This window comes from Bombus vancouverensis, chromosome 15, assembly GCF_051014615.1.
Source record: "Bombus vancouverensis nearcticus chromosome 15, iyBomVanc1_principal, whole genome shotgun sequence".
Classification (NCBI taxonomy): domain Eukaryota; kingdom Metazoa; phylum Arthropoda; class Insecta; order Hymenoptera; family Apidae; genus Bombus; species Bombus vancouverensis.
The window spans coordinates 9,271,423-9,286,910 of NC_134925.1; the positions used below are offsets into that span (position 1 = coordinate 9,271,423).

The 15,488-nt window shown below is 42.0% G+C and overlaps 2 protein-coding genes across 8 annotated transcripts in view; one reads left to right on the forward strand and one right to left on the reverse strand.

Annotated features, from left to right (window-relative positions):
- The window catches only part of Skeletor (DM13 and DOMON_DOH domain-containing protein skeletor), a 25,756-nt gene continuing 10,268 nt past the window's right edge, over positions 1-15,488 (forward strand). For all 4 annotated transcript variants that reach the window (XM_033350034.2, XM_033350029.2, XM_033350031.2 and 1 more), the window contains exons 1-6: positions 1-283; positions 9,410-9,547; positions 10,960-11,032; positions 11,761-11,869; positions 13,534-13,696; positions 14,273-14,532. In XM_033350034.2, the coding sequence (XP_033205925.2) occupies positions 16-283; positions 9,410-9,547; positions 10,960-11,032; positions 11,761-11,869; positions 13,534-13,696; positions 14,273-14,532 (1,011 nt within the window). In that variant the 5' untranslated portion in view covers positions 1-15. The remainder of the gene's footprint in view (positions 284-9,409; positions 9,548-10,959; positions 11,033-11,760; positions 11,870-13,533; positions 13,697-14,272; positions 14,533-15,488) is intronic.
- The window catches only part of LOC117166241 (DDB1- and CUL4-associated factor 10 homolog), a 24,676-nt gene continuing 15,452 nt past the window's right edge, over positions 6,265-15,488 (reverse strand). For 2 of the 4 annotated variants that reach the window (XM_076624737.1, XM_033350039.2), the window contains exon 7: positions 6,265-7,511. The gene's annotated coding sequence lies outside the window, so the exon portion shown is untranslated. Of the gene's footprint in view, positions 7,515-15,488 lie in introns of all 4 variants that reach the window. The other 2 variants (XM_076624735.1, XM_076624734.1) reach the window with 1 other exon arrangement.

Genomic DNA, 15,488 nt, shown 5'->3' on the forward strand with positions numbered 1-15,488 from the left:
GAAAAGCGAGGTGAAATGACGGATTCAAAGGAGCAAGCAGAGCAGAAGGGAGAGGAGGTGAAGAGAGCGAGAACAAGATGGAGAAAGAGAAAGAGAGAGAGCGAGGTGAGGCAAGGCGAGCCGGTGATCGTAGTGGGATCGACAAAGCTACCTGGTTCCACGACGGCCACTTTCGACGGCAGTAACCACGAAGACGCCATGACGACACAATCACCCACATCGTCCACGACTCGGCTCTCCTCGATTGGTCTAGTCGCAGCGATTTATCTTCTTCTGGCGACACGTGAGTTTATTCGGTTATAATCGACACGAAAATTTCCAAGCTACGGTATCCAACGCTTTCTCAAGCTCCTCCTATTCCACTCAAAGTGATTCTCGTCGAGTGCCAACAGAATTCTATATTTTAACAGAGAATTGTTGCCCCTAAATACACCGGTAGCATAGTCGGAAACTCAACGAGCGCGGAGCCTTTCGCTTCGCCACTTTGCACGGTATTCCGAACACGCTTGCAGCATGATACCATTATTAGCAAAGTTCGTTGCTCGAATTGTTCGGCAGGAGGCTTATTTACGAAGGGGGTGGTGGCTTACAGCGTAGTAGCGAACGCCTAGTTCAAACCTACTGAAAATCGCGTCATCAGAATCCGCAACGCGTCAGAAAATCATTAGTGCTACCCTGTTTCTACGTCGACACGAACCGGGTAAAGGTGTAAAGGTGTTGGCGAGACCCATTCGACCGAAACATCACTCGCCAAGTGTCGCCGGTGATTGCGTGCGCGCGACAACCGAACCTGCACCGTTCACGCGCGTCAATGGTATCGCGGCAGAGTTTCGCTTCTCGCGATATTTAACAGCGAATCGAGTCTCGACAATACACAGTTACAGGTCACGCGACAAAACCGATGACATTTGGTTTCGGTTGCAGTCCAAATCAAATGTCCGGCCGAATAATCGTAAACCAAATTCAAATCGAATCAGGACATATACACTGCCGCTGAAAAGTCTTGCGACAGTTATTATATTCGTTTGAAAATTGGACAGATGTAGGTGATGGTAGACCGATATAATGGAGTATCGTTTAGATTGATATTTCGTATAACGAAGAAACCTAATTGACGCTAATGTGAACGGTTTTATTAAGAATTGGCAGGCTCCTGAACAGCAATGTAGATAGAGATCGTTCGAAAGGAAAGAAACAACGTGAAAAGATTTGAAGTCGAAGAAATTATCGAACGATACTTGGCGTGGCAATGATCGAAGCTAATTAACGACGGTGTTACTCCGTTCAGGGCTCGTTTCGACGTTAGCGTCTCGATTTGCCGGTCTGTTTCGCGGCGTCTGCGTGACTTTCGCGTTCCGCGCTTTTCCTCCGGCCGGGAGAAAGAGATTCGCGATTCGTAAAAAGAGGAAGAAAAACACACGTACGGTATCGCGGTCGTAACGATTTCGCGAAGAAACTGCCGGCCGTTTTCCGCTCGAGATCTCGCGACACTCGGCTTACGAAAGTGCTACGAACACGCGGAAAGACGCTAGTCTGTGGATATGGTAATTTAGTTCAGCCTGTTTCCATCTTATTTCTCTGCTTGTCAGGCGAGGCACGCTCGATTCGACAAACTCGATCGATTTACCGGATCTATCATTGATTCTACAGTCTCTGGTCGTCGGATTGCTATTTGTAACTACAACGTGTCTTACACACACGTAGATAGCACATCGGATAAATTGATTAACGTATCATTAATCTCTTTATTTCATTAGATGCATATGATTAATATTCAATTCTCAAGAAACTTCGGGATTACGAGAGTTTGAAGCAAACGAATATTTAATATAAAATTAATATACAGCGTGAATAACCATTTTAAACATAAAACAAATCTTAAAGACGATCCTATTGAACATCGATGCTTATTAACATTTACAACGAATAATTGTCCGTTTAAATACTTTGATGATCTTTGCGAGGTATATATTTGCGATGAATATCTTGTAACTCCTATATACATTTTCAGATTGCGCCAATATAAATCACGTGCCTCGTTACAGTGCTAATGACATTCCCCAATGTTCTTTTTATTACACACGTAATACGTTGATAAAAAGTTCAACTACTTTTACGAGCCACTATACCTACACATCGACTTAGTAAATAATATAATCTTTCCTATTATATAACTCGCTCATATCTGTCGATTGTACCAAAAGAGATGTCAAATATTGAAACTCTTAAGAGCTCCTAATTCGATGCCCAGGGACCTTATTTTCGTTCATAGAGCGCAAACACCGAAACGGTATCTAACGTACCTGTGTTTCACGGTTGCATACCTTTCCAGATTCTCCGCAAATATCCTTTATTCGTGTCTAATCGGCCACTGCCTGGACGTGGCGTTAATCCGCCATTGGAATAATCTTTCACCTTTGGTTCGCGTTTCGGTCCAGTGGCCACGCGTGCGAGACGCCGCGGAATTGTACAACTCGCGAACCTTAATTGAGATGCTATGTAAATAGGGAACACGCTATTTACGAAGAACGCTTCGATAGTCGATCTAACTTCCCGTAAAAGGAAAACCGTTCAACGGATTCTCTGGAACACGTGTCAAATGAAATTTCTTTCCGTCATCGCGGCTACGTCTATGAATCCACCGGTATAGCGTGTTCGACGTTTACGATTCTCGATTGCAAGTTCCAGATGGCCGAATCGCTCGAACAGCCAGACTTGTTCGTAGAGTCAGACGGGAACGGTTTCCAACTTTGATTCGAATCGGCGAACTGATCGTGACGACGTGACTCGCGACGTTTCACATTGTACCGGTGTGGTTGATACTCGAAATTCGACGAAAGTAGAAGAAATCCACGGAATTTACCGTGCTCGAGGAACACACGAAGGGAAATTTGCTGCATAATTTCATCTATTGAGAGCGAATAGAAGGCCGACGGAGTCGGATAAATGGGATTTATCGGAAACAGGCGTATCCCGATGTACCGGCTTAAAATAAGATTACACGGGAAGAAAATGGAAAATTCGATATTGCAATTGAAAGGCGCGACGCCGAGTGAAAGAGGGGAAATACCGCGTGAATCGCGAGTCGATCCGGATGAAATTTAGCTGGTAGCAGGGTTTCGCTGCGTTTCCGAAACACCTTGTTTTCTCTCTATTGCCGCGAATCTACCGGCATCTACTGGTGTTGCGACATTAACTCGAGAGTAGTATTATGCAGAGGCAGGCAATTACGCTTGTCCGCCTGCTGCTTTCTCTTTCGTATGAAAATGTCAAAGGTCCGATATGTATCTGCCATTCTGTTCCCTCTCTTTTTCCCTTTTTTCTCTCATCTTAAACCAACCTCGTTGACCCAAATTTCCAGTCCTCGCGTCTATTAGACACACGCCACGTGTGTTTCCCGCTTTGATCGGTCTAAAGTAATCTTTCTCTTTCAGCGTTCTTTTCTCTTCCATTGCATCTGGCCGCGTAGCCCGCTTTTTATCGCTCCCCGTGGGCTCCAGCGAATTACGGACCACGTTCATAATAATTTAATCACGCTCCACCCTGTCGTTACCGCGACAATAATTACGCACTAATGGCTCGCGGCTGCAACGACGTAATGCATCCTCTCAAAGCTCGAAAGCGACACTGCTTTGACGCTTCGGCTTCTCATTAGCGATTGATACCAAAGTCTCTGCGACTACGCCCTATATTCATCGACTAGTTTCTACGTGCTAACCTCGAATCCGATACGATCTGATCTTTTCTAAAACGGTCTTACGATGGGAAGAACAAAGTTGCCAGGTAGAAGATGTCTACGCGTAATCGGCAAATTGCACCGGTAGAAATACACTCGCGATTCAGACCACGAAATTTGCGCGTAAAAGTACGTGAAATATTTATACAGTCTGGTAGAAAGGCGGACTGTCAAGGACACGCTACGTTTTCGAGAATGTTGTTTTTATCGCAAAGTCGGCTCTTCGAGATGAAGTTGAGCCTCAAGCCTGATCCTGTTAAAAGCTTTGTGATCGATGTCTGACCATGAGGTACCGTTCACCAGAGAATTCAGTTCAAAAATCGTGGGATCGCCTCATTTTGACGCTACGATTTTAAGATGATTTTCTTCGTAATTACCATATCCATGTACAATATTGGATCCTTTTATATTAAATTTCGTTCCTCTAAAGTTTCAACACTGACGAGCTAATGTTATGCATTAAACTTTGTCCTGCGATTAATCATCAGTTACGCATTAAAGAGGAAGAAATTTACAACATGCCACGTATCGACCAACAGGTTCGGGGGATTTATAATAAAAATATTAAAACGTCGTACATGGCCGTCGTGAATAATGAACAACGCGAGCTCCAAACGTGAATTCCAAAGGCAAATTTATCGAGAGTGGACATAGACGAATTTCAAGTGGACGCGGTTCTAAGGTTTCTATCTGACAGTAAGGCAAATTTTCTATTGTCTATTCGAGAAAATATACAAAATTCTCGTAGCTGCTCTTAAATGGATACGCAATTTGATAGCACTCTGGAGAGTAAAGCGAACGTGCAAAACTCGTGAAATGGTATGACGTCCCGTTAGAAATCTTTCGATGTAACAGTTTAAAATCCCAACTGGCGGAACGAACGCATTGGATTAATTCTAAGTTTCCGAGGAAACGCGCATCGATTGATCCATTGGAGTGCGTGAATGCAAATAATAAGGGCAAAGCGCAGTGCTCTCGATCGACCGGTAGCTTGATTAGAGGAGCGGCAATAACCGCGTTCTCCAGAGAGAATCAGCGGGGTCTGCGTTCAACTCTCGTTACGCGAGTTTATGTCAGATCGAGCAGTTCGATCAATGACAAGACTTCGCTTCAAGATTACACGTTACGCAGCTTAATGGTCGGCTACATTCGTCCGTCGATGGAAAGCGAATTTTCATCGTCCGCTACTTCACGTGACATTCGCGTACTAACAAAATCATCGTCGTTACGTTCCATCCATTGGCTACGTTCCGATCCATGGGATAGCTGTGTAGTGGCGATAGGAAATTCTTTAGCGTCAACCTTAGCCAGATGCATAAAACAACCATTGCGATCGATGAGCGTAAACAAGCGTCTTCATTAACGAGAAACTTTCTACTAGTGTTCCATGTTCCTCGAAGATGTTGCTAGTTGTTGTATAGCATCTCACTGCATGTTCTCTCGCGTTTCTATCAGTAGCAAAAGGTGCTGCTTGTTGCCTGTTCTCGTTGGCAGCGTAACGACGAAAGGAGAAAATGAAACACGTAACAGCACGTGGCGGCAGAAACAAATGTTTCTTCTGTATATATTTGTCGGTAGGAGTAAATATCGTTTTAAAATCGATTTAGAACGCACAGCAACAGCAGAGAAAAAGCGAAATGTTCCTCGTTATTGCTTCGGTAAAGAGCAGCTTAATTATTGCTAAGGAGAAGTGTCGCTTTGAAATCGACGCGAAATTCAAATATTCGTCCGATCGAGTTGCTTCACTGCGGCTGCAAAGTGTATCCGAGAGTTGATATTTGTTGAATATTATTTAGAGTACTATCCGAGTACTACTCGATTGCTATTAGAGCATTGGAGGTTGAGTACTGTTGCTTCTGCAACAGCAGGCAACAAGAAGTTCCTTCCTGTTGCTTCGGTGAAGGCTTAGCGTTAACAACGCATTTTTGTTCAATTATTAAATACCATCAGGTGGTGGAACAAAATGGTACGATCGTTTCTCCATGCCATACGTTACATCACCGATTACCAGCGACAGTTAACGGCACAACGGAACGTCGTACACGGATCATTCCCCGAGACGTATCTAATTTTCCTGGGATCGCGTCGATTTTTTCCAATGTTTTCGACTCGTCGTGGAACGTCGGAACGGTGGTACGCACGGTTTAGAACGCGACCGTGAACGATCCAGGATTTATACCCAGGCATGCGTCAATCTCATCGGATGGACGATATCCTGTTCGACCGAGAGAGCGGTAACGGTACGCGCTCGATCAAAGGGTTAGATGCGAGATCGATCGTCGACCGGTTCCATGATTCGTTAGCATCTAACGAACGGTCCACGCCACTGGGATTGGCCTTGACGTTCGATACGCCGCAATAGCATATTTATGCGAATGTTAACCCTGATTTTCTCTCGGACCATTCTCCTGGAGAACTGCCGGACCAAGTTTTCGCGCGCTTGTTTACCAATCTTGCTCCTCTATTCGCAGTTAATCGAGATAGGCAAACGAATTAGAGGCGATAGAATTCGAAATAGAGTTGCAAGGTTCCTGTCCATCAACGTCTTCCATTTATTTATTCCATTTATTTAAACAGAAAAAGGGATAAATCCTTTGGTACAGAAAAGATACAACGTAGAATGCGATACAAAAAAAGAAAATGCAGTCTCGGTTTTAAACGATCAATTTGTTCTATGAAGAAGAACAATTCAAGAAGAAATTCTAGGAACAAAAAAAGAACGTTGTAGAAACGTAAAAACAAAACAAAACGTCAAAACAAAAATATGAAACCTAGAGGCAATAGACGAATATTATCGTAAAGAATGGACCGATCGCGGGATTAATAAGTGCCGTATTTTTTAATATTTCTGCGTGAAAATTTCATACAATATTCTTCGAATGTCATACTTTAATGTACTATTGGTTTTAAAAAAGAAATTTTAACTGTATCGCCAGAAAAAATTCATAAAAACATGCCTTTTTTTGTACGAATTAACCTTACCCCGCCCTTAAGTAACTAAAGCTAAATTGAGCTACAATAACAAAATAAAACGAAATAATAAGGAAAACAAAAGAGAAAAGAAAAGACAAGAAAAGCAAAAGAACTTAATTATGCGTCCCGCCACTCCAAACCGAAAACCCTCTCAAAAGCCTCCCTGCAATATACCCCCCGAGTCTCAAGTTTACTAACATTAATCTCAAACGCAACCGTGGCGAGTTGCTGGAACGCAATGTCGAAAGACCTTTTCGCATTGTTGTTTATACTGTGCTTAGGTAAATCTATTACGCGCATCAGCTGTTCAAAATACGAACGCAATGGTCCTCCGAGGAACACAAAGAAATCGTCCGGGAAACGCGCTGTCGACGAAAAGGGCGCAGGACCGCATAACTTAACATAAGCCTCGCGGATCAGGTCCCGATTCGCAATAACATAGAAACCAAGAAATTGATAATCAAAAACAAACTGCTTGAAGTCATCAAAACTACACCAACATTGATTGGCGAGTAATCTGTGATGATTCGAGAAATTATGATAAACCATCCCTTTCTCAATCTCGCAATTCCGCGTCGATAATTTAATTGTGTCTAGAGTTTCGTCAAATTCGAGAAATTCAGACTCCTCAAGCGCTGAAAGTATCTCGTCCGCTGTTGCCCTCAATTCGTCTAGCCTCTTGCAAGAGATTCAACAGGGCAGATGTTTGGTGTAAGTACTCCTCAGGCGCCAACGATTGCTGCGGTGTTGACTGAATCGACAGTTGTGATGTCGACGGAACAGAAGAACGTCTTGGTTCCGGCTTCTGAAACAACGTACGCTTAGTATCAGGAGTTAATCTTTTCGATGCCGGTGAACAAAGGCAATTACAAACGGTTTTGTCACAGATCTTACACAAGTTATTCATTTATTGCATATGACAGAGTAATTGTTATCTTAACATATTATTAGATTAATCTAACTTACTTCGTGATACACAACTTTGTTGTTGTTGTGAATAAACAACTTTGAAAAAAGAGATTTATTAGAACACAAAGTCTTTAAGATCGAAATAAGTTTTTCAACATCATTAATATGTCCTTTGTATCTCTCAGCCACACTGAGAGAAACTTTACTGTGTATTCTATTATTAAACAATGGAGACATCGTATCAACGCAAGAAACACGATAGTCTTCTGCGTGATCATAGTTCGACATGTCTCGGTGACCTAATTTAGTTAAAAATTTCACTGGATCTTAGAACATGTAAACAATGTGTAAGAAAAAATTAGTCGAGGGAATGCCAGAAAAATTTGAGCAAGTACAATTAAAATGTGGTACATGTATCCAGAATAAAATGCACAATTTACCCTTCCAAAATAACCGTGGTAGAGCACGCGAGATTTTAGAATTAATAACACTTGTTTCCTGTTTCCGCTCATAGACCACTGACGAAGTTTGATCGTTTAAAACTTAAGACATACATAGGAGTTTAAACGTAAGCTAAGAACAAATAACTAAAGTACACGGCTCTACCTTAAAGATGCTAGAGATTAACTAAATTTTCGGACAGGATCAATGTGGTTCGATAGCCATTCGATTTACGCAGTTGAAATATCGGCAAATAGTGCGTTGATGTTTCGTATGTAACGAGAAATGATCTTGAAACAATGCAACGACGAATGACGAAGAATGATTGGATGATTGCAGGACTGATTGGATGCTGACAGAAGTGATGCGAGAATAATTGAATAATTACAAGTCCTCGTAGATATAAGACCTTTTACCAAGAACACGTTCGCCGTGAAAATGATCGATCTTTCGGCGTTGAGGTATTTTAGAGAATCTCCTGAACCAGCAAATTGTCGGGAGCAAGTTAGAACCACGAGATCCGAACAGATGACTAACATTCCGTGATCTCGTGCGACACGATGTTGCTCCACATGCCGCGCTGCTGCCAAGGCTCAACAAGCATCCGAGGAACTCGCTTTTGCATACCCTCGCGATTCGTAACGATCTAGCCTGCTAAACCCACAATATATACGGTAAAATCGATCTTCGAGCGAAGCATCGACTACCGTTAAACGTCCATCGATCCCAAGAATCAGTGATCCAGGAATAAACGGAATTTCTTAACTCGGACTAAGCAGTTGGAGCTGCGATTATTTATGCATGCGGCTGGTACTGAATCTTTTTTTTCGATAAACGGGTTGCGTCGTCATTAGTCTGCGGATTTTTACACAAATTCACATTTTTGAGAATATGATTAAAGAAATATACACTCGGTAGAAAACTGTTCCGACCACTCGGATATCGCTTTGTGATATTTTATTCTGTGCGAGCATTATTTAACGAGGAAAATTCCACTTGATCGATTTTGTCAGTTTCTAATTGTTCTTCGTTTCTGCTAATAATTCTTGAACCGCGGCGGATATTTGTTGACTTTCCTATGTATCGACTTCTTCATTATATTTCTAAGTTTATTGTTTCTTACAAGCGCATAAAAAATCGCTAGTCTATTCGTTATTCGTGAGATAAATCCATGATATTCCCCATTGGCCACTATCTTGAATTTTAATATCTGCTTCTTTAATTTTAAATATCTGCGCTTCCGTTTTAAATATTCGCGTCGCTGTTAAGCGGCTACCTGCGCTGGCCGCTTCGGCGGGCTGTCGTGGCCATTAATCCACGCTAATTAATTAAATTCGATTTTGTTTACAGAGATATGCAGCGCAGCTTATTACGGAAAGCTTATTGGCAAGCTGTCGGAACTTCATCACGGCGTCAGCGGTGAAGTTTACGCGGTGGACGGGCGAACTCTGTTCATCAAGGACTTCACGTACGACGGCGAAGCACCAAGTTCGTAACCGAGGAGGGGCTATGGCTCGCGCGAAACTTTCTCATTTCAGTGCAACCGTCGATCATGCCGGCTCGCCGGGGTTTTCACGGGAAAAAGAGTGAGCGTACGCGTCGGAGGAAACGACTCCTGACATTTCACGATTCCTACGTAAAGCCACATACTGTTATCGAGAAAGAGAAACATCTCCGTTTCTGACCGTCGACGGTGGATACGTTTCGAGCAGGACGCTGGTTTTACATCGACGATTCGACAGCCGAGAAGAACAGTCGATGTTCCGCGGATCCCTTTTATGTTCTATTCCATCGTTCTTCGTTTTCCTTCCACGCGACGAAACGTGATCGCTCTATCAATTTATTCGTTCTTTTTACGAACGTTTCTGTTACTTTCAATCGCTCTACGACTTTGTCTCTGTTCGCGTTCCATTGAATTCCCATCGAATCTCCATCGATTCGACAGCTACCATCGCTATTAGGACACTCGATTGTTTTTCACAACATGTACTTTAATTGCAAGATTATGAACGAATTACTTCGATCTAGGATGCAAGAGAAAAGGAAAAAGATATTGCGCTAATATTTGCAATTCTTTTCCAATAAGCGCAACATGAATACAGCGAATAGTAAAATATATCATTGTTACGTCTTTTAATTAATTTACATTTATAGCTGCTGCTTCTATAAACAGGTAGTATCGCGCCATGGCATCTTTTCTTATACGATCGTATCTACCAGAGAAACAATGCACGCTTGGTCGAGTTAAACAATTCAAAGTAGATAAGTAGACAAACGTATCGCTCAGAAGCTATGCCGATCAACTTCGTAAATTGAAATGCATCGAAGAATGACGAATTTTATATATACGTTATTTTCTTCTTTGATCTCTCAAGCTATTGATCAATTTCAAATCTGTCATAATTTTCCTATAAACGTAACGAATAAGTGTCCCAATACGTGTAGTCGATAGCGTGCGTTACAATGGAAATTGATAGAAAGATTTATAATGATTCGATGAATTTTCTGAATCGCGCGTGGCAAAGTGCATCGATAAACGCGAAACGACGTAAGACAAGCCTTAAAGTTAAGTTAATCGCCGCTGTAAAAGGTACTTCTACTTCTCCCTTTCGACTCGTACGCTACTCTCACTTTTCTACATGCTACGGCTCAATAAAATCGAAAGCGTTCGCTGGCGAAGGTCACTCCGCTATGCGACGTGTATTCGCCAGTAAGTAAAGTTGCCAACGATCCAGAAAATGAAGGAAATAACATGGTCGTTATCGGAGTTGCAATTCGTGACCGTTTCGTTGCAGCAAATTCACTGCTGCCGGATGATCGGCCAAGTGCCTGAAATTAAGTAATTAGCAATAATTCGTTGCAATCAGCGAAAGCTGCAATTATAATTATCTTCTTTTCAGCCGCTTACTTTTACGTCGGTACATCGAAGAGTCCTAATGGAAACGGAATCAGGCTCCGGGACGAGCGTGGATCGTGAGTGCTCTTTATAATTTTTAATTGTACCAATTCTTTCAAATTGCAGCTGGCAAACCATCTTTCTGACGAATATAGTCAGTTTCTTCTTGTTTTAGATTCCTTGCTTTATATTATTAATTTCGGACAACGCACGATATTTTAAAAACTTGTTCTTACATCTGTGTAGCTTATATTTTACGATCCAATCGGAATTGTTCTAATCTTACTGCAATTGGATTTTAATATCTCAATCTCACTTTCATTTTAACAATGAAAAGAACTGTTCTTAAACTTAAGAAATCTTTTAATCTAAATAGAACATCTAATCGTATCAAAAGTAATCTAAAGTTCCAAGTTAGCCGAGTTGACGTCCGAGTATTTAACGAAACATTATTGGATCGTAAAAGAGAAGACTATAACTTGTAACTTTTAACTAGCTAGATACTAGCTGATTATCATACTACGTTATAATGGAACATGATCCTGGAAAAATATAATTGTAGCAGGATCAACGTACGCGTAAGATGCATTTATGATATTTAGGTCTGTTTGTTCGTTTTCCAATTGTTTGCTCTCAATTATTGTCTATAGTCGATTTGTTTACGTTCCATCTCGCTATTCTTTATCCAGAATGTTTTATCACAATGTATGCGCGATGCATCCGACGCGGTTGCCTTGGTGGAGCAATCGAATAAAGATCATGAAGGTTGATCTCTGTAGAACCGTAATCCATTCGTTTGCCATAGATCGAACACGTTGAAGCGGTATCGTAGGAAGGACATCACGCTCACGTTACCCGATGGCAAGACGCTGAGCAACGTGAAGTGGTTCGCCGTGTGGTGCGACGAATTCGCCGTGAGTAAGAAACGTATCATGCTCGTGACCTTCGGTGTCGCTTCGATTCCACTTGCACAGCACAAGAAACCGGTATCGTTTCTTTGCCGTGCAACTTTCACGCTCGTAGTTTGTTGGCACGCGTACCTCTATAGGATAGAAAGCAATTGCCTACGGTTGGCTCCGAGCCATACCAACAACATCGAACTTCTCAGCAAATTACACTCGATCGTTCCACGAGAATGTTTTTAAATGCAAACGAGCAATTGGAAATCCGATTACGATCTTAAGAATCACGCATTAAAAGCTATACATTATCGTCTATAAATCACAAGACACGAGAAATATTATTTGACCCGTTATAAATCAATGTTGCATTAACGCAACATTTCATTTGCAATTCTTCTCAGTTAATCTACATTATCGAATTTGGTATTTTAACGTTGTGGTTATGAAAGCTAATACCAAGGATATGCTTAATATCTCTTTCAATTTCTACCCCTTTTTTTGCATCTATTTTCTACAATTTAATAAAGTTCGGAGAATTTGAATAGCAATTTTCCCGAAATTATGCAATCTTTTCTTTATGATCCTGATTTATCGAGTGAACTATCTGTCCGTTTAATATATTTTTATCATCTTGATAAAGCGATACAGTACTCTATTTAAGTCTTTAATAGTGGTTTAACAGTTAATAGTTAGCTTTAATAGTCGATTCTTTTTATAGTGCCGCGTTTATACAATTTTTACCAATTATTTCACTGCCTCACTGGTCCTCAATGGTTTGACCATTAACGAAATTGCACAGATCTTTCAATACGGTTCGATATTATCAAATTATATCTCGCAAGCAGTTCCTTCGATAATAGCTTTCGACAATTAATTCTAGGAAGTGTAGTGTTACACGTAGACGAGAACGTAATTCCTGACTCGTAACGAAGATCAACTTACTAAGCTGACTAAATTATCGCGCAGACTTTATCGAACAAGTCGGCGAGACGTCATCGAAGTTTCGATTTACTTTTTCCCAGCGGAATTTCAAGTCGAACGAGAAGTTTAACCAAAAGCGCTCGTTCCATGTGGCCGGTTATCCCCGACAGTCCGCACAGATCGTCGATTTACGTCCTTGATATTGCCAGCGCAACGAAAATTTATTCCGAGCCGCAGCGTCCGACACGCGGCAGCAGATACCGTGTGTGTAACCCCAGAATGATAAAGCTCGATCACGACGGAACGGCAGCGAAATGGTCGAATTTCCATTACGCGGACGAGCTTGGAAAACGATAAAATGGAATCTGTTTGCGGCATTATTTCTGAAGCTTATGAATTCTACATTCCCCACAAACCACCTATTGCATAGAGTAGTCATTGCAGTTGTAGTATATATTAAACGTGTTATAATCCTTTCGAGACTAACACTTTGACGTAATAAATATATATATGTGTCCTCTACCAACATTTAGAAATATTGCCTCAATATTTGGGAAAATTGTTAGATCGTAAAAATGTTTCAAATGCAATTGAAGCTTATTGGAAATGTAATCCCGTCATACAATCGTGTACAAAAGTATCTAGTCAGATAGAATTCTTCGTTTCATTAAACTATCTACCATCGGTTAAATTATCTTTCTATTCGATCGAACGTGACAGCTGATTAAAATTTCTTTAAAACGTATAATTGGCAGGTTAACTTTGGTGACGTCAGAATACCACGAGGATTCGATTACCCAAAACCTCAAAAATTGGCAGCTCTGAACGGAGTACACGGAGTAAGCTCCGAACCAATCGTCGTCGTCGATGCACAAACCCTCTTGATACCAAGCTTCAGCTACGATGGCGAGGCGCCTGGTAAGTTTCACGCTATTCGATTGACTAAGGTTATGGCTGCGCTGTAACCAAAGCCTAAGAAGAAACACGATACGGGAAACCCATACTTAAGGTTCTAGGTTTTTATAACTTTTCGACTCGCGAAATAAATCACGTAACCAAAATTATATTTGAATGTGAATGATACCTGATCTACACTAACAATGATAATATTGATATTACCATGAAATATATGTCTAGTCGCCATATCTTATACGCCGTGTAAATTCTTCGTTCAAGTGACGATACACGCAAAAAAGACACTGTCGTCGTTATTTTTCTTACATCCGTTTGCTTTAACCGTTTTGCTCGTCGAGTTTTATCTTTCAACTGTTCGGAACGCTTGCGAACACAAGAGACTTAATGATTCACTGCAGTATACGTATTTTCGATGAATTTCTATCGACAAGCCCTTCAATGTGATGAAAAGTAATTGCCAAATGAGCGTTGGTTTTCTTAAATTACCAACAAAGATAATCATAATATACGATCTTGCACAGAGTTCTCCAACTTATGTTCGTGATAATCAACTTGCCATACGATGAAATCTTTTCGCAGATGCGAAATTTTGGGTTGGAGCTGGACCATCGCCGTCGCCGCAAGGTATTCGCGTACCAGACGAGAACGGAAAGGAGCAGCCACTACGTCGATACGATCGCAAAGCCATCGTGCTGACGTTGCCCGGGGATCTAACGATCCACCAGATCGGCCACTTCGGCGTCTGGTGTGAGGCGTTTACCGTGGACTTCGGCCATGTACAAATTCCGCAAGGTCTTAACGTGCCACCGTCCCTAAAGATGCTCGGAGTTTCGCCGCAGGTAAGCTGGAAAGGCTTCTTGTAGTCAGCGGGGCTCGCTGCAAGAAGAGACGCCGGCTTGGATCTTTTAAACGCGACGCCCCTTTGCTAATCCGACCAATCTTGCGACCAACTTTTCGGGATCGAGTTACGAGCTAATTAAAACGTACGTACAGAAACTTTAAAGGCGGCGAGGTCGACTTTTTCATTGGCTCGTAACTCGGCCTTCATCGCGCGACCTGTCATTCCGGAGGGTAATTCTTGAACGAGGCTTCATTGTACAAGCTGCAAATGCCAATCACGTTCGAACTGGCAGGAGGAAAGGGATTCGAGCTGACGTTTACCGGTCCTCGATCGATCTACATCGTCTTTAGCCGATTCGATGCTTTTACGTCACGTCCTGTAAGTTTCCCTCGGTTGAACCAAACTTCCAGGTACTTTCATATTCCGTAGACATTTCGCAACCAGATTACGTCCAAATGTTTCGTAATCGAACACATTTTGCTCTCATCTCGCGCCCGCCTTTCCTCAAGGGCGATCCAATTGCGTTTGTAATTGAATTCTCAACAGACTATAGCTTAAGAAAAATTGATCGGCAGTCGAAAGTAAAAATTGCCCACGTCTTTCTCCCTGTGTATATTTTCTTTCGCTCGGCAATGGATGTAGTCCGTCGTGGAAACAACAAATGTTCCGCGTTTCCGTATAGCCGGTCGCGTAAACGCAGTCGAACGTACAGAAACAAATGTGCCTTTCACGGTAGCAATCAATACAGACTCGGTATTGTTCCATGGTGAATTTGTCTCTGTCAATATTTGACTGGATATCTGGCTGTCAGCGGACGTCGCCCGGACGACAATGCGTTCACCGATTTACGGATTTTCCGACCAAACATCCGAGTCCTGCGTCAACGACTTACGCTTCGTCCTCTGCTTCCACGCTGTTTTATTCCGGAAGAAGCAGAGAAGGAACCGTGGTCTT